The following is a 26,650-nucleotide window of genomic DNA, read 5'->3' as shown; positions in this document are numbered from 1 at the left end:
GTCAAAGTGATGAATTTATCTTTATTTCAAAAGTCTTAAGTCCCCCTTAAAATGAGAACATCATCGTTGTTTGATGCTGTAGCGCACGTATTGTTTCTAACTAGGAAGTAACAAGTTGGCTGCTGGTGGCTTTATTTCAACCCCATACTACCAATGGGCAATCAGCAATCCAGTGAATAAATACAGATCAGTGATTACCCCTTGAGTGGGGACGAATAAGATGGCTAACTCCTGTGAGCTTATAGGTTCTTGACTGTTGCCACTGGCACCGTCTTTACCTGATCCGTCCCGGAAGCACAATCCGTACCATCAGCTCATTCGCTCGTTTGCAACCAGTTAAACGTCCAGGTTTCCATAAATAATTTAATTAATGAATGTCTTTAATTAATTTAATATAATTAATTATTTCTATCCTTAAGTCACTAAAGAATGTTAATACATATTTTAAAAATGTTTTATGACTCTTCTAAGACAATTTTGATTCTTTTTACATTTTCTCCATTAAACTGCTTGTCGTCATCATACATGCTCAGAGCAGTCCGGAAAAATAGGATTAAACCATGTTTATCTGCATTTTAGTTATTTCTTCCTTTAGGTTATGCACCATGTACCATAATGTTAACATGAAAGGAAAACATTAAACTCAAAAAGACAAGATTTAGGTTTAAATCCAAAGCTCCCGCGAATAGCGAAGGATTCCATTTCCGGTACAGATCCAGCACAGGTGATTGATAAAACAGAAAGGATTTTAAGGCATTTCTTTTCTCAGGAAATACATTATTAACCTTTAACATGTTATAGTTTAGTAAGCTTACTATTTTTAGGGAGTGAAAAACTTAATTTAGGTCCTTTTTTATAAAATAAAATCAGGGCGACCCGGATGTATATCTGATTGCGCATGCGCAAATGAGCTGATGCTACGGATTGTGCTTTTAAAGATGTGTATCAGCTTTTTTTTAGTCAGTCAAGGATAGAAATAAGTAATTTTTGTACCATAATTACATTATTTATGGAAACGCGGATTTACCGTATATCTGGTTGCGCATATAGATAATGCTTCCGGGACAGATCGGGTAGTGAGAGAGCTTCTAATGAAAAATGGAGCTTCGTCAGATCTTTATAGCCGCTCTGCAGGAGTTGCACACATTCTCTTCATTGGTTCGACAGCTGTAATGCGGATAATAAATTACAAAAATGTGTCAACTGGGATGTTTGCTCACTGTCGTACCTGCAGCTAGCAGTTCTTGTGCTAAATAAAAAGTTAGCACCTTCTTTTTCGATTTTCACCTTTGACTTCGGCCTCTGGCGGTTAGGAACAATCCACTAAATATCGCACCTTCATATGGCCACATGGTTCAAAGCATGCGAAACATTAGCGGCTTATAGTCCAGAAAAGAAAATTTTTTTTCTTTTATTTTATCCCCCAAATCATGCTGAGCATATAGAACTGACTTGATAGAAAACAAGCAGCAAAGCTTTTTTTTTTTTATTCATGTACTATTTTCTTTACTGTAAATCCGAGTGCAGCAGACCGCCCAGAGGAAGTCTAAGCTGCTTCCTCTGCTTCAAACATTTAAGTCTACCTTACAAAGCATTATTGTTAATAATAACCACACCAACCCACAGCAAATATAAAAGCTTAGGGTTAACAACCCCATTAAGAAATGCTTTCTTAAGATATACACAACTGCACTTAGATGAATTTAGCATTCTAATCCTGTTCACTGAACATGAAAATTAAGAGGAAAGAACCATGTATCTGCTCATGCTGTAACTTTCCTCCAGCTGTGGCATTTGTTACACTTTCCATCATTACCCATGTCAAGTGATCTTTAACATGTTATTTTAGACATCTGTGATTCAGCTGTTGGTCTTTTGCTGCTAATTAAAGAAAGAGGAAATGTGTGGTGTGTGCAGACAGCTGAAACACAAAAAGAAACCTTGCAATGTTTTCAAAGAGACACACACTTGAACCCAGCTGCATCTTTGCTTTAACAATCTATCAGGCTTTCAGCTCTGCAGGAACCTTTTCAGAAGGACTAACACCACGGCTGATGCCTTGACTGCCAACTGAAAAACGAAAGGTGTGGTGTTGAAGCAATGAAAGCCATTGAATGATAACAACTTCCTTCTATGCAACAGTGGTTAGTGACATCACTGCTGCAGTGGCTGACGAAGAAAAAGGGGTAGGGTATTTTTCTTTTTCGTTAAAGTAAAGGGAGGTTGCAAAACACCGCTGCTATATTTGTCTCTATTATCTGTGTATGATTTACACAGTAACAGGAACCATATAGCAGGCTTGTGTCCAAGAGCTCCTGGGTTTTGCACGGAAGCTGCATGTGATCTGATGGCAAATTATAGAAATCCTTTACAGCTCAAACTTCAAAGAGGAGGAGTGGACCATGAGTTTAGCTCAACAAGAATTTGGGGATGAGAGCTGAGGATGATTTTTCTATTTATTAGCTGGTCCGTGATCCGTTCTATTCATCTATATTTACAGTAGCAGCATTTATCCTTACGAGCCGGACTGAAACTTTCTTTTACAACTTAATTATACATAACTGTTTGTGTATTTAACCCACCAACAATTACTACAGACGCTCCACAAAAACATTTTGGTAATTTGAAAACTACTGAGAAATCTCTGTGAGGTTACTTGGAAACGAATGTGTTAAAAAAAAACACTGTAATTGGATCTGCAAATTTAGAGTCCAATTTTCTTGATTTTAATTATGATGGCAGGCTGTTAAAAACATTACAACATTATAACATATTTCAAGCAATTTGCAACTCAAGCTTAGTAGACAGAAATACAGAGGAGCTGAATCAGTGGAGCACGTTTTGTGCACTCAAACAGAGAATACAGATGTATTTCTACATTACATTATTTATGTTTTCATTCCTCTTAGTTACTTCAAAAGGTGCAGTGAAAAAAGTAACCCTGAACTCACTCTAGTAATCATTCTGATCAAGCAGGCTGATTAAAGTTCTTCTTCTGTTAGCTTTTACAAACTCTGGAGACACCATTGCTTTGTATCAAAATGTCACTAAAACCTCACTAGCAACAAAACAAGCAATTCTAAAGGTCATCAAAAATTTCAAGCTTGACTTTTGGATAATATGGCTACAGGATGCAGCAAGCAACACCTACCTTTGAAAAAGTACCACATAATCTATTGCCACCAGTGCAGAGCTTGCTTAACATTCACAGCAATGGCTATATGAGGATCTGTACTGAAAGTGATCCGCAGACCTGGCATAAAATCAAATACAAAACAACAAGCCGGTCCCATCTAGGTGTAATCGGAGAAAATTTACAGACAGTGTGCTACTGATGTCCAGTCTGCTCCGTAGCTTTGTTCTGGTTGCTGTAACCGCAGAAAATCCCGCTTCACAAAGATAGGATGTTATAGATAGGAGGAGTCTTGAACTGAATTAACCTGTGTCAAGAGGCACAGATGCACCGACTGATGTAATTGGGAGAGAATACCACAATTTTTTATATTTTTCAAAATAAACCATCACTCAGATTCTGATCGTCGATAAATTATCTATCTATCTATCTATCTATCTATCTATTTTTTTTTTTTAATTTTTTTTTTCTGTGCGGCCCGGTACCAAATGACCCACGGACCGGTACCGGTCCGCGGCCCGGTGGTTGGGGACCGCTGCTCTAAATGAATGGGCAAAGCCTGGAAACTAGTAGGATGGATGGAGAGCAGAATATTCCAACTTGTTTATTCTAATTCATTTTCCAATCTTGTTTGATTTGGGTTCCCTATGTAATTACAAATCAAGATGAAAAAAATAAATTTGAACAAAAATTCTGTCAAAAGACTAAAAGCAAAGCACCCTGATGTAGTTGTCTCTCTTTCACTTTAATTAATAAAAAGTGAGATCAAAATGTACATAGAAAGTTAAAAAAACAAAAAAAAAAACAGGCCAAAAGAAAATTCACTTATAATCTGAAAGAGCAGTGACAAAGCAGTAATAACATGCTTTGAAGATACGAACAAGGACTTTTTTGGCGCTGTGGCCCAGACCATAACCTAAATGAAACTTGACAAGAATGGCTCACAAGTCATGGTTTGGCCCAGATACCGATATTCACTATGCAAGAGTGAACTGAAGAAGAGAAACAATAAGGTAACTGTCCTGCTAGATTTAATATTTCTGCTTAAAAAAATCCTATCAAACCTATTCAATATTTTATCCTATATACAAATGTTAAAAACTAACGTAAAGGTGATAATTAGAAAACCAGCAATATCTGTCATGACTGCACAGAATTTTATTTAAAATAAGGCACTAAATAGATGAGACTATCAAAATGAAATCTTAAGTGGGAAACTGATTACTGACAAAATGGGATAGAAAAATGAAACTTATATGTCTGTGATTAGAGAATTGATTTTTAAGTAGATTTTTTAATGAGCATGCAGGGTTAGTTAATAGGCTATTGTCTTTCAGAAGAAGTGACAACAAATGACAGAGAGTGTATAGGAGTGGCACGTCTGCGTTTACACTCTTCGTCTCTGAGTGATAATCAGCACTCTTCACTTGGCAGGAGTCAGAGGACAAAGTGCTACATGCAGCGTGGGGCCAACTCTGTCCACTGTGAAAAGCCACTTAGGATAGATAAGCCTATCATCTCACTCCTGGGCATCAGCCTCCTCCCACTTCAAAATATTCTATTACCACAGAGCCAAACTGCAAATCTAATAAACATTTTTTATGTCTCTATTAGGCCAAATGTGTTCATTTCAGTTTTTTTTATTTTAGCAATATGAAATTTTGTGATCATTTCTATTGTTTTATGCATAAAACAATAGGGCAGTCAATTGAACTGAAAGACTACAGTCCAATTTGTCAGTTAAGGACAGGATTTCCTCAGCTGTCAGATGCCACCTTATTTGAATGCTGCAGTTTTTGCAAGTCAAATTCTCAAACTGCCTGCGCTTTTTCATGCAGCATGTGCGGTGAATCACACGCAGCAGCTGTTATCTGGGGAACCGCATCTTGAAGGTGAAAGAAATTACATTTTTATATTTAACCAAACAATTATCAAAGCTCTCTTTACAACAGTTTGCTGCACGAGTGTAAACCTTTTATAACACTGAGAACAGAAGCATAAGGCATTAGACGCCCGGGTCCTCGTGTTCGTAAACCAACATATTCTTTCACACAATATAATATGTGTGATGTGTGAGCAATGGGTGAGTAACGTGCAAAAGGCAAAAAAGAAAAATAAATAAAGCTTTGTGTACTTACAGTGTTCTTCTGGCAAATTATCTCCTGAAATGAGAGAGAATAAAAGCACGTTTAGAGACTAGAAAGGAACATTTTCTGCCAGGGATAGTTTTCTGCTATAAAAGCTTGAAAAACAAAATGAAACCTATTAGTTTAGGAAAGAAAAGCAATACAGCACACAGTATTATTAAACCTAAATTGATGTGAGCAATATTGTCCCTTTAAATACGATTAGAGCTAAATTGATCATTTATCTAGTATAGAACATTAAATGTACCCCTGCAGCTTTATAGTTAATTCTTCCTATTGCAAGATAAACCTTTTTTAATTAAGGATTTCATTTTACTCAGTCTGTCAGTGATTTTAATGACATCATGCTAAATAATGAGGCACACATGCATCTTACCACACATCAATTAGCTGTAATTTATTATTGTTTTGTTTTTATTTTTAGAGGGTTATAGAACAATAACTACTGCAGATAAGACAAAGTTTTGTCAGTGAGCCAAAATCAGCCTAAAGCAGTACCAGAGTGAAACTATTTACTATTCTTTCTAAATGAGATCCTAAATAGTGTAAAACATTTTAATCTTCAATTTAAGCTCAAATACAACAGATCTTCCAACACCTTTTTAATCACCGGTGGAGTGATGTCGACCTTGTTCATAGGACGGCTTACCTGCAGAGACTGGAGAGACTCGGAGTTAGTGTCGCAGTACAGGATGATGTTGTTGGCCATGCTGAAGCTTTCTCTGACTCCCAGATGGTAGAAGAGTGAGGGCTGACGGAAAGCATCCGTCATCTCCACAACAGCTATGTCTGATGGTGAAAAACAGGACCAATAAACTCCAGTACCAATGTTAATCAGCTTGATTCGAGGTTTAATCATAATATAGCTGATCTTACATTACATAAGTTGTACTAATCATTTGTTGATGGCCAATATAACATGATAAAAGATGCAGTTACACATTTTTGCAGCCATTATCCTCACAGAAAGAAAGTTTACTACAGATGATCCTTTGCTCTCTACAACCATCAAACATAGTCACTGCATCTGGGTTTTAAAGAAAACTATAACCTCATCATTTCATGTAGTATTTTTGATTTCTTTTCATCAAAGAAATACACTTTAACACTGCAGCCAAACATCTTAACTGATATAAAACCTACTTTAGATTTCAAATTAGCTTTTATTTCCTGATAAAAGTGAAGAATACATTTTGCTCAGCCTACTTTGCACAGTTTCTCTTTGACACACTTCTTCTGATTAATTTTATTATTCTGTTTATGGTTGCTCTCCGATTTCTATTGGACTTTTCTACAATCCAATTTAGCACCAAAGCTGTAAGGAAACAGGATAGAAACCGTAAGAATGCTAAGACCCATTTATTTCCTCGGTTAAACTAACTAAAATGTAACAAAAAACAATTTGGCTCATTTTTACCATATCAAACAAAATAAGTTTTTTTTTAAGCAAAATTTTTATTTTTGTGTTTAAAACTTTTAAATACACACAATACATAAGTGCTCTTCAACAGAATTGCAAAAGTTCAAGTATAGGATGTAAAAAAAAAAAAAGTACAGTTTGGAAAAATAGAAAAAAATTACTATGGTATTTCTTGCATAAAATGCCGAGTATATTGCAGTTGGGAACTGTCACTGAGAGGTGCTGCCCCCTTCATCCCATCCTGGAAGGAAAACAGCAGCCAACAGCTCCTCTCTTCAGCTGCAGGACAGAGTGCTGCATGAGCTCATTTAGCCCCGCAGCCATTAGAATACACAACTATATCAGTGGTTTATTAATGGCCTGCTTCATTGCAAATTTGCACGCAACACACTTTAGCTAACTGTATGCTCAGATACTGTTTCCGTCACTGATTTATCCACAGTTTATTATATATTAATACGACCTTTACAGTTTCTGCATAATACACACTCTCCTACTTTATTTTGAAAGTATTTACTTGTATTTTCTATATCTTGTTCATCTATTTTTATTACCTTATGATTACTTGATCAAAGTTATCTTCCTCAGAGATGAATACAAATATTTAAAATCTTAAAAAGCCATAGAAAAAACACAGAAAGCTGCTCCTGTTTCTAAATTTTGTATTACGTACAGAGCTTTTATTTCATTTACATTGTAAAATATTGATAATTTTTTTTGCATTCTGGTAGAAGTAATTAAAAGCCACAATAGAAGGCTCGAGCCACATGTGGCTCTTGAGCCGGGATGAACAACTCTTTCAACTGCCTCTGGTTAAATGTATCCCGCTCTAAAGGCGGATAAGTGCTTTACTTTGTTGAAAGTAAAGTGGCTCACAGATGGTCAACTGAGAACTCGACTAGTTTTGGAAAAAAACAACCAAGGATAAGATGAGAGGACTGCTGAAAAGATTAGATATATATTTACACATCTGTGTGGATTTTCTTTATTTTATTTTAATTTTTAGCAATATCAATTTGTCTGAGGAAAAATATATTTTATATTTAACAAAATATGAGAAGAAGAAACACAACTACAGCATTATGGTAAAGATAAAAACAAAACCTCCCACTTTTAGGTTCCCATTTTTCATTTTGGCAGGATAAGTTACCTTTTTTGTCCTGACTGACCTTAAAGGCAATGTGTTCGGAACATCCAGGCGACTAAATGAAAAGTACTTTGTGATCTCTCAGACAAAACGGGGAACTCACATCAAATCTAAAATGAAAAATGTGCGAATGTCGAAAACTGACAAGAAGAAATGCAATCAAATTCAAGTCTTTAAAACTATCATGGCTTCCTTTCTATCATCATCATCATGAATGATCATTGCCTGAGCTTTAAGAACTGCCCAGCTGCAATCAACCCACTGATTTAGGGTTGAAAGATTAAGCAAAAAATTCAAATTGCAATTTTTTTTCAACCAATTTAGTAACTGCAATTTTTTTTATTTGCACTAACCAAAAGCCTGTTGAAACTTTAGTTCAGGTTTTCATTATTTTTATGACCTTGAAACTTGATTGAAAAGAGACCACTGTTGCAGGACTTCAGCATTACAATTGAGTGAAAAACTGTTTACTCCTACTAGCCTGTATGCATCTTTTTGTCAGCTACAACTTTCTCTCTCTTGCTGTGAGTAGGCAAACCCACTTAAAGTGTTTGATCCTCACCTAAAGGTCTGGAGTAAGAGAGTCAGAGTCGTATGTGATGTAAAAGTTGCATTTTTTGAAAATTGAGATTATATTGCAAAAGCAATTAATTACCCAACCCTAATCTGATTCTGAAAACTCCTTGTCGGGGAAGTGGCGGCCTCGTGGTTAGGGCATTGCGCTTGGAATCCTGAGTTTCTGAGTTGAAGCCCAACTCCCAGTAACTGCCACTCTGGCTTCCTGCGCAAGACCCTTAATCCCACACTTCTTCCCGGGAGTCGCACAATGGCAGCCCACTGCTCCCCAACGGGATGGGTTAAATGCAGAGAGTTCATTTCATTGCTCTGTGACAGTGTAATGACAATAAATCTGTAAAAAATAGGAAACACTGAGTTTGGCAAGACTTTTCTTTTGATACTTGAAAATATTGCAACAATTAATACAAGCTGGACCATGGGAGCAGGTTCAATGGTTCAAAGGATGTAATTATTGCCACATTTAAATCGAACCAGCAAAATTCTGGTAAAATGATGGAGAGTTGCCATTCTGATGAGCATGCATGAATCAAAAGCAGCAAAACACTGGATCAGTATCAGGGAGTCTGATCAATGTTTAAATGAAAAACAAATAGTTCCTTTCTTTAATTAAAACAATGCCTGTATTAGCTATTAAACACATAATACCAAAGGAAAGGCATCTTAAAGGTCTTTAGTTGCATAAAAAAGTAGAGGCTGGTGGCACCAGCAAGTTTGACAAAATTAAGAAATACAAAACAGGCACAACATTTGTGCTGCTGGAAAGTTGGAGGAGCCAGTTTCTATATCTGTGCCTCATTCTGTCTACAAACTTTCTCACATTGAGCTGCAGATATTAGAATTTCAGACGCTGCAAACTTTCTATCTGGTATCTCATAGGTCTTTGATTGCAGTTAAGTTTTATCTCACATTCTGGAAATATTTATTTTAACTACTTTAATTTGCAGAGATGGGAAGTAACGAAGTACAAATACTCCGTTACTGTACTCAAGTAGATTTTTCTGATATTTTTACTTTACTACTTATTTTTATGCCGACTTTTTACTTCTACTCCTTACATTTTTACACAAATGTCTGTACTTTCTACTCCTTACATTTAAAAAAAATTGTCTTGTTACTTTAGTTTTGAATCGTTTCAATGGAGTTACCGTTATTATTTTTCACGTCATCAATACCAAATTCAATCTAATTGGATGGGAATCTACGTTGCATTTGACGCACCACTACAAGATGAATCGACAGATTCGGCGGTATTCATTCGCGGCAAATCATTGCAGCTTGGAGGCGGTGGAGTTAGCATAGTAGTATGGACGACGAGATGATTGAAAATGAACACAATGGAGATCTAGACCTATTGGCAGACATCCATTTAAAATGTAGGCAACGGCATGAAAAAAGTGGTTTCTACTTTTACTTTTATACTTTTGTTACTTTTACTTGAGTAAAGAAGTTTAATCAGTACTTCCACTTTTACCAGAGTATTTTTTTAACACAAGTATCTGTACTTTTACTCAAGTACGGAAAGTGAGTACTTTTGCCATCTCTGTTAATTTGTTATACGAGTCATGGCAGTAAAAAGAACTACAACCCAAAGCTAACTGTGTATTTTATCATCCACCTCATCTTTCTGTCCATGTTAAATAATCTGCCTCTATTTCCATTTTCATTAGCAGCTAAGTGGGTTGAGGACTGAATTAAAATGACTTTAAAAAGGTCTGCAGTTTAGTGCATTGATTTGGAATATCAAGAGGATTGCTTTTTCTCTGAATGATCAGCCCATATCTCAGAATCAGGAACCACACTCTCTGATTAAACCCAAGTTAGGTAGAACCTTAATCCTCCCTGGAAGCATTTGATGATTAACAACTTACTTTTAATTGTAGATGTGTGCTACAAAGCGATCACCATGTCTCAAATCAGAGCTGGAGACGGGGTTACATCAAAATGCTGGATGTTAAATCCGGTCCTTTGCATATCACGCCTTATCTTCCCACATAGCTCGACAATCCTATGTATACACCTGAAAGGTTTGTTTATCTTCTTTTCCAAACTACCTTATGCAAAGGTGTCTCAATACCAACAGACAGCACGGGTTAGCTGTTGAATAAAAAATAAGCTTGCCTCACTTCTCTGCTGGCAGCTAAGCCCATCAATATTACATCAGGAGTTTCTTTTATCTGGATTTTCACACAGATAAAGGAAAATGCAACAAGGACTAAGAGAGATACTTTAATTAGGAGTATTGTTATGGGAAATGTTTTCTCTCAAGTCAGGGGGAATTAAATTAATGAAAAAAGCAATGTAACTATTTATACTTGGAGGAGAAAGAAAGGGTGTAATTCAAGGACATTCATCGTTTAAATATAAGATCTATGTGGATTGCAAAATCACTTTTTTGGCAAGTAAAAAACTGTAAGAAACGATAGGTTTGTTTCAAACTCAGTGAAGAATAACATTAAAATTCTTCACTACAAATGTTGCACACGTGACGCATTGATCATCTGCCATCAAGGTTTAAAAATTAAGATTTTTAAATCTAAGACTTTGATGAGATTTCAGTACCCAGAAAAGGCCTGAGTTACTTTGTGTTAAAAAGAAAAATCATTCCACAAGCATTCAGTGTTTGACACCTACAGGCTGAATGCACTTGACAAGGGGGCCCTCCACAGCATTTTGTCCTATTGTGCAAAGAAAGCAACATTTTGCATTTATTCAATGACCTGTCAGTGAAATCCCCTTTCATCAAATCCAATATGATGAGTAAAAATCAATTATTTGTATCCAAAGAAAAACCCCCAATCCCTTTTAATATAAAGTTGATGTTTAAGCCTACACAATTACCCATACCTGCATCATTTACGCAACTTTGTCCATGATCTCAAATTTAAACTGATCAACATCTTGTGTCTCCATAACTGAGCAACAGGATTTGCCAGTGTTGTGCCTGAACGCGTTCATTGAACGTAAGTTCATGATTTCGTTCATATTTTGGGCGAACGTGAACTGAACGTACTGTATTACTGCCTGATGAACGTTATTGTGAAGTCGTTCATTCTGGTGTCTGTGAACGGCACGCTCTCTCAGTTCAACTTTGTTCAATAGGTTGCCAGATTTCTATAGAGTCCTCCAGGCGAAACCCCGGCTAAATCACACCGTAAACAAGCCTTAATATGTAGCGGGAAAAACACCCAATCTGGCAACACCAGCTACCAGTGTCGTAGCCTACAGCCACGTGCGTCATCAAAACAAAATGCAGCGTGGAAGCAACAGCAGCATGGAGGCGACAAAGCAGCAGTATGATCACTTAAAACAGTTTTATGACCAGGTGGTCGGTGAGGATGATGGCAACAATCATATATTTCTCTGCAAACTTTGCCCGCCGGCTTTCAGTAAAAAAATTCGCACTTCAGTAACATCCAAAGCAAATCTGAAACGGCATATAGAACTAAAGCACCCGGCTAGCCTCTCAGGGTATGTGCAAACAACTAAAAAAACAAAAGACAGTCAGGACAGATCCTCGAGCCAAATTCCAATAACTGCGTACAGTAGCGGCTCCGTTGTCATCTCCCAGCCGCAGGTGAACAACCTGGTGGTGCAGTTTATTGTTGGAGCCCTGCAGCCTTTGAGCAAAGTGGAAAGCCCAGCGTTCATAAAGTTAGTTAAGGGGTTGCAGCCATCCAGACAGGTGCCATCAAGAAAACAAGTACAAACACTGTTAAATAAAAAATTTAAAGAAAACATATCTGAACTTAAAAGTGAACTGTCTGAGATCGATGCTGTAGTTGAGCAATATATGAAAAAAAAAGAACTATGAACTAGTTAATTTTTTGGAACTGTGAACTTAGTTCAAAATTTTGAATTATGAACTATGAACTGAACTAGTTCATTTTAAAATGTGTGAACTGAACTTTGAACTAGTTCATGTAGAAAGAGAACTTTCCCAACACTGGGATTTGGATTTTAAAATAAAAGTTCCAGCCCAAAGATATATCCTGGTTATTGCAAATGAGGCTTTGATCCCTTTATCCTTTGCTTTCTCCTGAACTCCTGCCTCAGCCCTGACTGAGAGGCAATATTCTGCCTTTTTCCCATGATGACCCAATACTTAGACAAGATTTATACTTAGCAACATATGTATAGTATGCTTATTATCTATGATGCACTGCTGTTCTCTAAACCCTGTGTCTATTTGGGGAAAGGATATAAAGTTTAAAGTGTCATATTGCCAAAGGACAGAGCTCCTGCTGCAGTCATAGCACTGTCTTATTCTTTTCTTTTCCAAGTTTATTAATTCTCTTACAATCTAGAGTAAGATTTTTTTTTATTTTTATTTTTTATTTTTTATTTTTTATTGAAGTTTTTATTTGGAAAGGCAGGTTACAATTACTTTGTACATTCAAACTTCCACCACAGTGGAAATATGGGAAAGAATAACATAAGCCGATCCGGAGTTTTTGTATAATAACCAAACATCTATAACTTAAAAAAAAAAAAAAAAAAAAAAAAAAAAAAACGAGCGGGTGGGAACATGAGGTCTAATTCAAATTTTCCTTATTTTTGGGGAAAAGCACAATTCAGGACATAAGCCTGCCAAAAGGGAACAGTACACAGCACAACAGTATTTGCATGTGATAAGACAAGTTTAGATCACAGGGATTACTGGTTTTATATAGTTTGTCCACTTAGACCAAATCCTGAAAAAAGATTCCCTACGTCCTTGGACAGAGAAAGTTAGCTTCTCCAGCATGTAAATGTCCTGCACTATGCCAAACCAGTCCTCTACTGTAGGTGCTTGAGGTTTGAACCATTTTCTGGTGATTGTCTTTTTACTTGCAGCCAGCAGCATTAACAGCAGTTTTTTATCTTCCAGAGTCCAGTTGTCAGATGGAATGTTTCCTAAGTACAGAATTTCACATTTACACGGGAGATTTTTAGTGAAGATGTTGTTTATGTGGGAACACGTTTGCTCCCAAAAATCTTTAATCACCGGACATCCCCAAAAGATGTGGTGGTGATTTGCTCCGTTTTTTCCACAGAGTCTCCAACAGGCGTCTCCGCTGCCATGATGTTTTTTCTGAGCTGGAGTTACAAAATATCGAACAGAGTTTTTCCAACAGAACAGTCTCCATGTGTTGGAGCTTGAAGTCATCCAGTGTAGTTTATTAATCTGTTCCCAGACTTCAGTTGAGATAGTTACGTTTCCTTCTTTTTCCCACCTGTTCCTTATATAATTCGTATCGCCTTGTTTAGAAGATAGAATAGCATTGTAAAGTATGGAAACAAGTTTCTTGCATGAACCTGACTTCAACAAAGACAAAAACACATCAACCAATTTTGATTTGGCTGTTTCCCAATCATTACGTATGTTTTGATTGAAATAGGCCCTCACTTGTAAATATCTGAAGAAGTCGTCCCTCTCTAACCCATTAGATCTCTGAAGCTCCTCAAAACTCTGAAATACCCCCTTTTTGGTAAATGTATAGTAGGTGGTTATTCCTTTTTGGATCCATCCTCTAAATCTCCCATCCATCTTATTCGGTTTAAAAGCAGAGTCAAAGGCACACCATCTGAGTATTTTTATCTGGTTGCCCAATTTACAGATTTGAATCACCTTTCTCCAGGAATCCAGCATTGTGTGTAACATTGAACCTTGTGGTATATTCAGCCCATCTTGTAATTCCGTATCCATTAATACTGAAATTAGGGGTATTCCCTCCACTGTTCTACCTTCCATATCTTTCCACCTTGCATCGTATGATGGAGAGCATAGACAGAACACTGGTCTTAACTGAGCTGCAAGGTAATAAACTTGCAAATTGGGAAGACCCAGTCCACCTTTCTCTTTCTTTAATTGCAGTGTCCTATACCTCACCCTTGCCTTTTTTCCCTGCCAAATATACTGAGATATCATTCTTTCCCATTCTATAAAACGTCTTTCTGATATCAGGATAGGTAAACATTGAAATAGATAAAGGAAGCGTGGGAGAATGTTCATTCTGACCGATTCCACTCTGGAGTATAGATTTGAGAAAGGGGTCAGGTTCCATCTCTGTATGTCTGACTTCAGGTTTGAGATTAGGGGCCCATAGTTGACATCAAAAATCTTAGAAAAATCCTTGGGCAATGTGACCCCTAAATATTTTATGGAATCTGCCTCCCAGTTCCAACTGTACAGTTTTCTAATATTGTTCTGTGGGTTATAATTTATTGTTAGAGCCTGAGTCTTGGTAACATTTATCTTGTAACCCGAGAGCAAGCCATATTCCTCGACTGCTCCCATAAGTACAGGTAGAGTTTGAGATGGATTTGTAATGGTTAGCAACAAATCGTCTGCAAACAATGAAAGCTTCTGTTCCCCAGATGCCATGCGAACCCCAGCTATGTCTGTTCTCTGTCTTATCCATTGACTTAACGGCTCTATGAAGAGGGCGAAGAGAAGCGGCGAAACGCAGCATCCCTGCCTCGTACCCCTTTCTAAAACAAAGGGGTCAGATAGGTCTCCATTAATTTTTATCCTAGCCGATGGTTTATTGTATAGGGCTGAAATGACATCAATTATGTTCTGGTGAAACCCAAATCTGGACATAACTTTGTAGAGAAAGGACCATCTTACCGAGTCAAAAGCCTTCTCTGCGTCCAGACTCAGTACAAGGGTCTCTATTTTTTGTTGAACTACATGGTTTAAGATGTGCAAAGTTTTTCTGATGTTGTCCTGTGTCTGTCTCTGTTTGATAAAGCCTGTTTGGTCCTTATGAATTATCACTGGTAAGATGTTTTCTAATCTCTGTGCAATTATGGCAGTAAATAATTTGTAATCAATATTAAGCAGGCTTATCGGGCGGTAGTTTCTGCAGTCCAACTTATCCTTTCCCTCCTTGGGGATTAATGAAATAATTGCATCTCTCCATGAAGGAGGAATTATTTTCTTCTCCAGAACATTGTTGAAGACTCTTAATAAAACAGGGACTAATAGATCTTGCATTTCTCTGTACCACTCAGAGGTAAACCCATCCGTTCCTGGAGATTTCCCTCCTTTTAACTTTTTAATCACCGATCTTAGTTCTGCCTCAGTTATCTCTGATATTAATTGTTCGTTTTGCTCGGCTGTAATGTTGTGCAGAGTGAGTTGAGAAAGGAATGTATCTATTTGCTGTTCATTATTCAATTTGGGTTGGGAATATAGGATTTGGTAATACTCTCCAAAGCATTTATGAATCTTTGCCAGGCTTGTTTCAACCCTATTTGTATGGATATTCTGTATTTTGTGAATAGTTCTATCAGCTTGTTGTTTTCGTAGTTTAAATGCTAGGAGCTTCAGGGATTTTCCCCCAGCCTCATAGTTTTTCTGTTTAGTAAAGAGAAGTTTCTTTTGTATTTCTTGCAGGTTTAAATCATTCAGCTCTTTTTTCACTATCTCAATTTTATTTTTTGTTGCCCTCTTGAAGGTTTTGGAATGTTCTTTCTGTAGTTTTTTTAGTTCCACTTCCAATTGGGTTTGTTTTAATTGTCTAATTTTCTTTTCGTAGGAGGAGATGGCTATGATTCTTCCCCTGATTACCGCCTTTAATGCATCCCAAAGTATTGCTGGACCCACCTCTATATTGTCATTCTCTTCCAGATATCGTTTGATTTCAGTTTTCATATTCTCCTTAAAGGATGTACTATTTAATAAGTTCGTATTCAGTCTCCAGAGCGTGGATCTGTTTTTTTCAGCCAGCAGGAGAGAAATATAGATTGGGCTATGATCTGAAATTGGACTAGATCCGATTGCCCAACTTTCTAATCTATGAACATCCTTTTTAAACATGAAGAAATAATCTATTCGTGAGTATACATTATAAGAAGAGGAATAATGAGTGTAGTCACGACTTGTTGGGTTCTTATCCCTCCATATATCCACTATTCCCAGTTCGTCCATCATACTTTTCATTCTTTTACTGGTATTTCTTAAACTTGTTTTCCCATTTGATGAGTCCAGATTTGGATTTAGCCTAATATTAAAGTCCCCTGCGCAAATCATTATACCTTGACTTTCTGTTGCTGCTAATTCAAGTATTTTTTTATGAAAAGACCAATCACTACCAGGTGGAGCATAAACATTAATCAGACTTATCGGGATGCCATCTATTTTTCCTGTGATTAAAATATAACGACCCTCCCTATCTTTATGTTCTGTAACATGTTCATAGTACAAGGAGCTAGATATTAAAATGGCTAACCCTCTTCGTTTCCCAGAGCCGTGGGAAGAAAAATAGACAGATTTAAACCCCATCTTGTTCAGTTTGGCGTGTTCAGAATCACCTAGGTGGGTTTCCTGCAGCATTGCTATTTGAACTTTTTCTTTCCTGAGCTTAGACAGGACTCTCCATCTCTTACTCGGATTATTTAAGCCATTTACATTGAAAGAAACCACCTTTAACTGTGTCTTACCCATTCAGGAAATTGTTCCTCCCATTTCACTGAAAACCCTGAAAATCCCCCACCGCTTGCTAGAACTAATAAAAACAAAAAAAAAACAACAACAGGTGAACCAGAAACAAACATGTGAACAGGAACCATGAAAGAAACAGAACATGTTCAGCATCCAAGGCAGGGGTCTGTTGACTAGACCCTGTAGAGCCTCTCGGAAGAAGCTCAGGAGGGAAAATTCTCCCTTATTGTTGAGGAGGGCCCTTACAAGTGGCGACCGCCCAAATAAGAGTAGAGCCCAAACAATCCTTTCAAAAGTCCCGTCTTAATTAAATCAGCCCTCTATATACTTATCTCCAAGAGGAAAAAACAAGGAGGTAAAGAGGATAATTCCTTCAGGTCTCAGGTCTCGGGAGGAGATGTTCTTCTGAAAGCCCGGAGCCGCTCTTTGTAATTTTCTCCCCTTGCTGAGCTGGAAGAGCCTTTCTGTTTTCTCCTCTCCTTTCTGCTCCAGGACAGCCGATCGATCTGCTCCTTCAGGGAAGTTGGAGATCTGATGACTTTGACTTTGTATCCCCTTTTTGCCAGGTCCTCTGTGGTTTCCTCTATGGTGTCGTAGGTTCTGGTTCCTTCTTTATGTTTCACTCGCAGCCTCGCAGGAAAGAGTGTCTGAAACGGAACCCCGTTTTCTTTCAGGACTCTCCGAACCTCGGTGTATTCTCTGCGCTTTCCAAGGATGGCTGGTGGGTAATCGTGATCCAGATTTATTTGTCTTTCACGCCAGGTAAATCCCTTACGCTGCCAAGCCTTACGAAGCAACATCTCTTTGTATTTAAAACTCTGAAATTTCACTACAAACGACCGTGGCGGCGCTCCCTCCGGCGGCTGCGGGCCCGGCGCCCGATGTGCTCGCTCAATCTGCATGTCCGGCCCGCTGCTCTCCAGATCGAGCCCCTCTTTAAGTAAAGATTCCACAAATGCAACCATGGATTCACAGTCCTTTTCAGCTCCCTCTGGAATACCGTAGATCCTGATATTCTCTCTCCTGGATCGGCTCTCCAAGTCTATCAACTTATTTTCCATATTCATGTGTAGCTTTAGCAGCTCAGCTACCACTTCCTCCATGTTTTGAGTTCGCTCCTCCGTCTTCTCCAACCGTTCCTCTACTTCACTAATCCTTGCGTTTGTTTTTCTCATTTCCTCTTTAATAGTCGAGAGATGTTCCCTGGTTTCCTCGCGGAACCCTCTTAGTTCTTCTAATAGAATGTCCAGGCTAGCCATTTCGACTTGTTAGCTTACGGCTACGATACGTTAGCTGTACCTTTTCACAGGATTTCTCGTCCTTCCTCTTCAAGTTTTATTGACTTTGGGGCTTCGTTATCGTCTTACCCCCTCTATCCGACTTTCGTGAGGCAATATTGCTCAGCTGAATTGGGGTAATTCAGTAATATCTCCGATTGTTTGGGGAGTCTCTCTACCGAGCAGCCATCTTTACGGTGTTCCGGCCGGAAGCCATTCTAGAGTAAGATTTTTAATGTTCAATACCGAGATTATCTTTTAATTCTCCAAACCAAGATTAATAAGATCTACATTGGGGCAGATAACATACCTGTTTAACTTAGCATTAGAATAAATATCTTTATCATTTGTCACTACAACAGTAGTTCAGCAGATTTTGTGTGTAAACTGTGGCAGCATGTGCCATTTGTAAGCGGCGGTGCTGATGCCTCAAAATCTTTTAAACATATCAAGAAAACATATATACAGCAACAGCTTGACTTATCTGAGGATCAGATTTCGTACATGGCAATACCAGATGGGTAGAAATGCAATATTGAATGGGTATTTGCTGGATATATTTCAATCCCACCTAAAAGGGTTCTTAAACAGATATTTAAGATATAAAATCCAAATTTAATTTATACATGTTTCTTTTAGTCTAAGCTAATTCAATTCGATGGTGTTGTAGGTTTCAAGCTCCTGCAATATGGCAAGTGCACAGAAGAGCATTTGCAAACCTATTTAGACAACATGGCAAATACAAAATAAAAGCCTTATTTGGTAGAATTGGGCCTATGAAGAAGGAAAAGCTGAGAGATATCGATAAGCTCTTATGCAGAAACCAAACACGATAAAGCATTTTAAAGTCAGACACTGAAAAGTTTATGGGAAGTATCTAAAAAGGTCAGTGAAGATCTACTAAATACAGCAGAGAAGTATTAAACAGGCCAGATGGCATGAGATAAAGTTAGCTGCTTAAATATTAACAACCTAATTGCAATTTAATAGGAGAACTGTATGAAACGGTCATTCTGGTCACAGATTAGATCTGAAGGGTATGAACCATTTAGACATGAAACTGCATCAGGTGCATAAAAGGGGAGGGAATCCTCAGGAGTCGGCCATAACTCCTTTGTTTCAGACTAAAGGATTTAGCAGCAAAGGCAAATAATAAAACAAATGATTCTGAAGAAATATAGGCAACAGGTTTTAAATCCCGGTTAAACTTCACTAAACTTGACCAGAAAGTCAGACCAGAAATTTTGGCAGTCTACCAACAACCTAAGCTCTTACCTATCTGCTTAGAGTTTAAATAGAGATGTTGTTTAACCCATTTGCATGGACCAAATCATTGTTTACAGCATTAGGAAACCTACTTTAAGTACTTGCATTTAAAATATCACTTAAAGGAAGTATTATCATGTCTACCGTTGTTTTAAATTGGAGAGCAGAACTTTTGATGTTTTATTTTAATGAAAAGGACCAGTGCACTGGCTGCAAGTTGGTTTTACGCTAATAAACCCATTTGACAAACATGCTTTCAAATTGTAAACAAATTTGTTTTTTTGATCTTTAGCAGAAAAAAAAAACATATTTAATACTGCTACAAAAACAGTAATTTAAAATTCAACATCTGAAGTCCCTGCCTCAAATGGAGGAGTTCAAGTATCTTGGGGTCCTGTTCACGAGTGACGGAAGAATGGAGCGGGAGATCGATAGACGGATCGGTGCGGCTGCTGCAATAATGCAGACGGTGCACTGGTCAGTCGTGGTGAAGAGAGAGCTGAGCGAAAAGGCAAAGCTCTCAATTTACCCTTCGGTCTACGTTCCTACCCTCACCTATGGTCATGAAATCTGGATCATGACTGAAAGAACGAGATCCCAGATACAAGCGGCTGAAATGAGCTTTCTACGCAGGGTGGCTGGGCTCTCCCATAGAGATAGGGTGAGGAGCTTGATCATTCGGGAGAGGCCAGTTGAGGTTTGGACATCTTCTTCGGATGCCCCCTGGACGCCTCCCTCGGGAGGTGTTCCAGGCATGTCCCACCGGGAGGAGGCCCAGGGGACGACCCAGGACACGCTGGAGAGACTATGTCTCTCGGCTGGCCTGGGAGCGCCTAGGGCTTCTCCCAACAGAGCTGGAGGAGGTGTCAGCGGAGTGGGAAGTCTGGGAGTCTCTGCTTAGTCTGCTGCCCCCCGCGACCCGGTTCCGGATAAAGCGGGATACTATTGTTGAAGATTTTAGAGGCTTTATTTGTACATTTTAAATTGAATTGTTAAAGAGGGATTTTAAATCTAATCTATTAATCCATTATTTCAAATCCTATCCTAACCTATAAATATATTATCATATAATAATATTTAGAAATGTTGTGGTCATGGTCAGGGTCTGGTTGCCTCAGAGTTTCTGTTTTCTGGTGATATTAACCAATATCCTGAGCCGTATTCTATTAATATGCTTTATTTAAAGGTCCCTCTCACTAGTGAGGGAGATTGAGTGAGCATCTCACTGTTTCCTTTAGAAGAGGGTGACACAAAGAGGCCTTTAAAATCAGAATCAGCGGTGATTATTCATATTCTGCTAATATTATTTTTTTTTCTGAAATCTCATCAAATCTGGGCTTTATCACCTTCTGCAATTCATTATAATGAGGATTGATAAATGACAAATAGAAAACACATGGAACATTAACATCATTCAATCTGGTGTTTACTGAGGAATTCCAATTTTTTTCTAAAGCGATTAAGTTTGATATTCAGTAAAATGATCAATATATACAGTAGTATTAGTTTTGTCATTCTGATTTCAATATGTTGATACAATATTTTTTAGGTTATTGCATTTAAAACACTAGAATGCTGGGCTAACACCTGATATAGATCTTTGCTACAGAGATGCTGAAGCTCACAGAACAAAGTGCAAACATTGGGCTGATGAAACAAAGAAGAATGAGGAAAATGGAGGTTAATTGTAATCAATATAATTAACACAGCATTATTCAATAATGTCACACAGCTCCTATTAAGAAGGAAACTGAATCTACTTTTTCACTCCTTCTGCTTAATTGGTAGGAATACAGATTCTTACAACCTTTTTTTTTTTTTAAATAGCCTAGATGGCCACTCCAGAAAATTGGACAATTGTACTCTTGTGCTTTTAAGCAGAGATAAAGCGTTCAGAGATCCGTCTGGTTTTCTGCCATCAGATGACAGCATGTGCTGCTTTAGCTTTCCAAAGGTTGCTTCAGAATCCTGCCAATGTGTCATGCACCATCAGACCACGTGTCCTTTCTGATCTAGGCTATGTGATCCAACATGTGATATAGACTAAGGGGGTCATCTGTTAGTAAAGCTAATTTTCCAGGCGCTCTTCTGGAGCAGTAAACTTATTCCACTTCACTTTTAACACACACTTAAAACCTTATAATTTCTGAGAAGTGTGATTCTTTGCTATGAAGAACAAGATTTACCATTGTATTATTTATCCGAAGAGGAAATAAGTCATACTTCCTTTTCCCTACTTTGCCAACGAGTTTCTCAGTTTCACAGTCAACGAAATGTAAAACTCCATCTGCTTCCTCTATGGACTTTCAAGCAAGGGTTTTTCTATATGAGGGCAGTTAGGGGCCAGTGCCCCTGTAGAACAGCCCCTGGCCATTGTCACAGCCCCTTGTAATGAAAACAAGCACAGCAAAAAAGCATAATATTAGTGGGTTACATTTTCTTGAATCAAGTTTATTTTCCCTTGGTTTGAGCAAACAGTAAGACAGTTTACCTATAAAATAAGATAATCTATGTCTTTCTGCATGGAGTTTGCATGTTCTCCCTGAGCTTGCATGGGTTCTCTCCGGGTACTCCAGCTTCCTCCCACAGTCCAAAAAGATGACTGTTAGGTTAATTGACTTGTCTAAATTCTCCTTAGGTTTGAGTGTGTGTGTGAATGGCTGTTTGTCTCTGTGTTGCCCTGCGATGGACTGGCGACCTGTCCAGGGTGTACCCCACCTCTCGCCCATTGACCCCTCGCGACCCCACTCGGGACAAGTGTGTCAGATAGGGTTGTCACGATACTAAACTTTTCAACTCGATACCAATACTAAGTAAAATATTCGATACTCAATACCATTTTCGGTACCACAGAAATAAAAACAAAGACTCTAAAATTCAACAGAAATATTTTCATTACTAAAAAAATACAAGAAATAAGTAAAAAAACAATAAGAATAATATTTTGAGGTTGTATAATGTGCACAATATTAAGCAAGCTTGATAAAAAACTTACAAAATTAAAATTAATTGTTACTTCCTTGACTTTGTTTTGCAGACATAACAATGACACTAGCCAAAAATAATTCTCAGCAGCTGCACCTGTTACAAAAAAAGTCTGGAACTGAAAAATGCACAGAATTATTCAATCACACAGTGTTCAGAAAATGCATTTTCCACTATTCTGCACTTTGGATGGCTGTATCAATACTTTTGAAAATGAGTATTGTATCCGGATACAACGTTTGAGTATCTATACTTTTTTGAGTATCGATACTTTTGACAACCCTAGTGTCAGATAATGGATGGATGGATGGATGTTTAAAATAAGAACAAAATATTTTTATCTTGTTTCAAATGAATCATATCTAAGAATCCTAGTATAATGGGCAGAAGTACACTTTCCTTTGGCAAATCATCTTATTTACCTACTTGATTTAAAGACAAATGCCCTTTTTAAATACATTTTTACTTATATAGATCAGTTTTTACATTGTAACTCTAAAACAACTTTACATGTGTTGAGAGAGGATACCATAACGTATTTGTCTGTTGGACCAGTTCAATATTTCAGCTTTACAATTTACTTTAACAATTATTTAGAAATTACAGTCACCTTCAAATGTTTTTCTTTAATCATTGCAGGTATTACCTATAAATGTATACAGCTAAATGGGCAGGGAACTGGACTCAGAAGGTAGAATAGGAACTTTCTCTTCACTGGTATACACCAATGTTTACAGGAATGGTGGTGGTACTTGGAAAAAATTAAACTCACAAACCTGTCACTTGTTATTGTTTGAAAATATTTGTTTTTCAAATTAGGAGAAATCTTTGGTCAAGCCAGTATTTTCTCTGTCATCGTATTAGAATGACTTTGAACTATAGGAACAGCGTCACACACACACGTCTTTTTCAGCAGTTTTAGTATTTTAAAAACTGTAGCTTTGTTGGTGACTAATATCTGGCCACAAATGCTCATAGCTCCTCCCAAAATCGGCTCACGTAGATCATGAACATGAGAAGAGACAAAGTGCGTTGAGTTGCAGTAAGATGCTCACAATGAACATTCATCTCATATAACCAATGCACCCCTAAAAAATAAAAATAATTTAGGTTAAAAACAAGTAAGACTGAAACCCAGGTCAGAGATCTTCAACATCTACAAAATATTTATGCAGATTTCATTGCCTCCTTCACCAGATGCAAACTGGAGTAGGTTAAGCCAAGTTCTGTCTGTTCAATTTGCCAAGCAGGGAGCTAATATGCATAACTCTCCTCTCAATCATTACTTTAGTAATAATCTATGAAATCTCTGGAAAGCATAACAGCTCTCATTGCGAATACGATTTTTCATCACTCCTGCATCAATTGGCGGAGAAGGGAGGTGTGAAACCATTTCATGTGTTGCTATGTGTCCTTATCGCACCCTAATAACCTTTTATGTTTATCAAAATGTCAATAAGTTGAGCTAAAAGCCCTTGCAATTACATTAGCCTCTACAGTGTTTACATTACTCTCTCAAGAGACAGATGTATAGCCCTGATTTTTTTTGGAAGGAAGGACCTCGATTTGATTGGAGTATGAGAGGTACAGTAGGTAAATAAAGCCCTCCTTACAATCAATTACATAACAAGATGTAACCATGGAGACCCAGTATGGGAACTGCTGTAAATGATGTGAGTTAGGCCATCAGTGTGTGATTTTTCCCTTATCGCTAATCGAGAGGGAGTGAACAAGGCTTGTGTAAGCGGAGCCGGAAGTAGTGCTAGTTTTTCCCTGAAGCTCAGCCCACACAGAGACCAGATGAAAGAGAGGGAGAGAGAAAAAGAAGAATTACTGTCCCTTGGCTCCACTTGAAATCATTTCCCACAATAGTGAAGTGTTTGTTTCCCAAAAAAGGAACCACTGAGGGTATAACATTCCAAAATCTTTGTCAGACTTCCAGGACTAGGATCCACATTAACAATCCCGAGGAGAGTTTCTGCTGAACTGGATTGTAAAGAAAAGTTTCACATAAAAAATAATAAAAGAAAAAACATTAAAAGTCTCCTTCTCTTCAAAAAATGAAACATGTCCATTATTTTTTCACAATTAATATGCTACATAAAAGTCTTCAAATTGGGGTCTAAGGAGTTTTCAGTGTTACTGAATTGTACCGTTGTGCATCTCTTTAATGTTCTCCTTGTCAAGCGTAGGAGGACCATAATTGTTCTGTCAAACTCATTTCATTTTCAGATGATGAATTAAGCAGTGATTGATCTCATGTTAAAACACTTGACATTTAATAGTCTGTCACTGCTTCAGGCTTCCCTGCATCTATAACTGACCCATCTGCTGGGCTACCTGTTGTGCTAATTGCTTGTATCCTAATGCAACTTACAAACTACTGAGGTCTTTCACCGCATACAGATACACTGACTTTGTGTCAGTCTATTACACACAAACACAACAAAGCATTTATTTGCACCACACATTCAGTAGGTGCATTTTTAACGGATTCAGCAATGACAGCATACTTCTAACCTGCTGAGACACGCAGAACAATTCCTGCCATAACTGTTCCTGTGGCCACTGTTCCTGGAAATTGGGAGCAGAACTGGTACCTTATGCTCTCGAAGGTTCCTTTTTGAGACGGAGACACTTTTGCAAAGCATGGCAAGCCCCTTATTTGCAGGCAATATTAACATGTAGCATTTATATAATGCAATATTTACGTAACATTTTAGCTGTTCTGTTAATTTTAAGCTTTGAAAACAGAGTATTTTTGGTAAAAACAAGTGGATGCTAACTCAGGTGGATTAGAATGTGTTGCTTCTTTTTACTTACTTAAGCTTCTGTTAGAACAACACTACATGTAAGCAATTTGTGGAAATGTTGGAAGACTAGAGGAACTGGAATTTTTTACACAGAAAACTCGGGGGAAAAAAACACTGTCCTTCAATAAAAAACAACTCCCAGAAAGGAAAACAGACCTCTCACAGATCTTCTAGTAAAGCATTCCGCTTTGCAGATTCATCTCTTCCCCCCCGGAGGACTATATGGAAGGAATTCAAGACAACCGTGGTTCAATAGATTCAATGTTCTGCTCTGCAGAGAGCTAAATGAAACCTTTATTTTTAGATATACCATGTTGGAAAGAACTGACCCAGAAAACAAATAAAACATGTTGCAGGAAATGAAAGCAGCTGATCAGCTGCAGTCCACTCCTGCCAGAATGGTTCCCTTTTACCTCTGCTCCGCTCTGTAAAAACCTGATAATTTAAGAGGCAACAAACAGTAGTACCATGCCATTGCTATGGGAAAAATAGCTCACAACAGAACGTGAATTCATCCATGGCTGATGAACACGCAAGGAAAAATCAGCATTGCTATTTAAGTCACTCTGACATGCCATGTTTGTGTACTGCCTGTATGTTTTTCAGGGGAACAGAATTCATCGTTGTTGCAGTGTCTAATAAACATTGCTTCTCTGTGTCTCACTTACTTCACCTGAAAGGCTTTTACAAGGGAATAGATGCAAAAGGGAACAAGTAGCAAAAACATAATTGAACACTTTGGAAAAGTAGTGCCTGTCTTCAATGGACAACACAGAGACACTGAAAAAAGCTTTATTCATCCGTCTAATCTACAATTTAGAGAGAAAGATTAACCTTACAGCCATGTTTAATGACAGCAGGAAGTAGGAAATCATGTAGAGAACATGAAAGAGCCCAGTCAAATGAATCACAAATGGACTGGAGCCAGTTTTTTAAGCTTCCAGGTCTCCCTTGCAAAAGAGATTTTTAATCTCAATGGGTATTACCTGGTTAAATAAAGGATAAATAAATAAATAAAAATAAGCTATACTTTTAAAATAAGCTTTATCCAGGAAAATCAGGATTTTAAAATATTTTTTCAGAACAGATATCATTAAAAACAAGGGATTAAATTCTGAAAAAAGGAATATTCTTTCTGGATACATCTTTTCACCTTTTTTATGTCATTTTATGTATATAAGAGACTGACAACATGTTACTTTGTTACTAAATAATAACACAATAATAATAATAATAATAATAATAATAATAAGTTTTGTCATATATATATATATATGTATATTAGACTGTCATATATTAGAATTTCCACAACAAAAGCTCAGTTTTTATTTTTTTAAATTGTAAGACACAAATTAACTTTTTGATCATGATAATTGAACAGCCAGGTCACAAAATAAACGTATATTTTTAATGACCTGCAACAGGTAACAGCTTCTTAGACGGTCTGCGATGGAC

The 26,650-nt window shown here is 37.6% G+C and overlaps 1 protein-coding gene across 1 annotated transcript in view; it reads right to left on the bottom strand.

Moving 5' to 3' along the window:
* Positions 1-26,650, bottom strand: part of map3k5 (mitogen-activated protein kinase kinase kinase 5) — a 91,644-nt gene that overhangs the window by 53,464 nt on the left and 11,530 nt on the right. Inside the window, exons 2-3 of the mRNA XM_038277542.1 lie at positions 5,930-6,069; positions 5,272-5,295 (exon numbers count right to left, since the gene is read on the bottom strand). Coding sequence (XP_038133470.1) covers positions 5,272-5,295; positions 5,930-6,069 — 164 coding nt within the window. The remainder of the gene's footprint in view (positions 1-5,271; positions 5,296-5,929; positions 6,070-26,650) is intronic.

Source organism: Cyprinodon tularosa, unplaced genomic scaffold (assembly GCF_016077235.1).
Source record: "Cyprinodon tularosa strain WSP-4 unplaced genomic scaffold, ASM1607723v1 ctg132, whole genome shotgun sequence".
In the NCBI taxonomy this organism is placed as follows: domain Eukaryota; kingdom Metazoa; phylum Chordata; class Actinopteri; order Cyprinodontiformes; family Cyprinodontidae; genus Cyprinodon; species Cyprinodon tularosa.
This window is presented reverse-complemented; position numbering and strand designations above follow the sequence as displayed.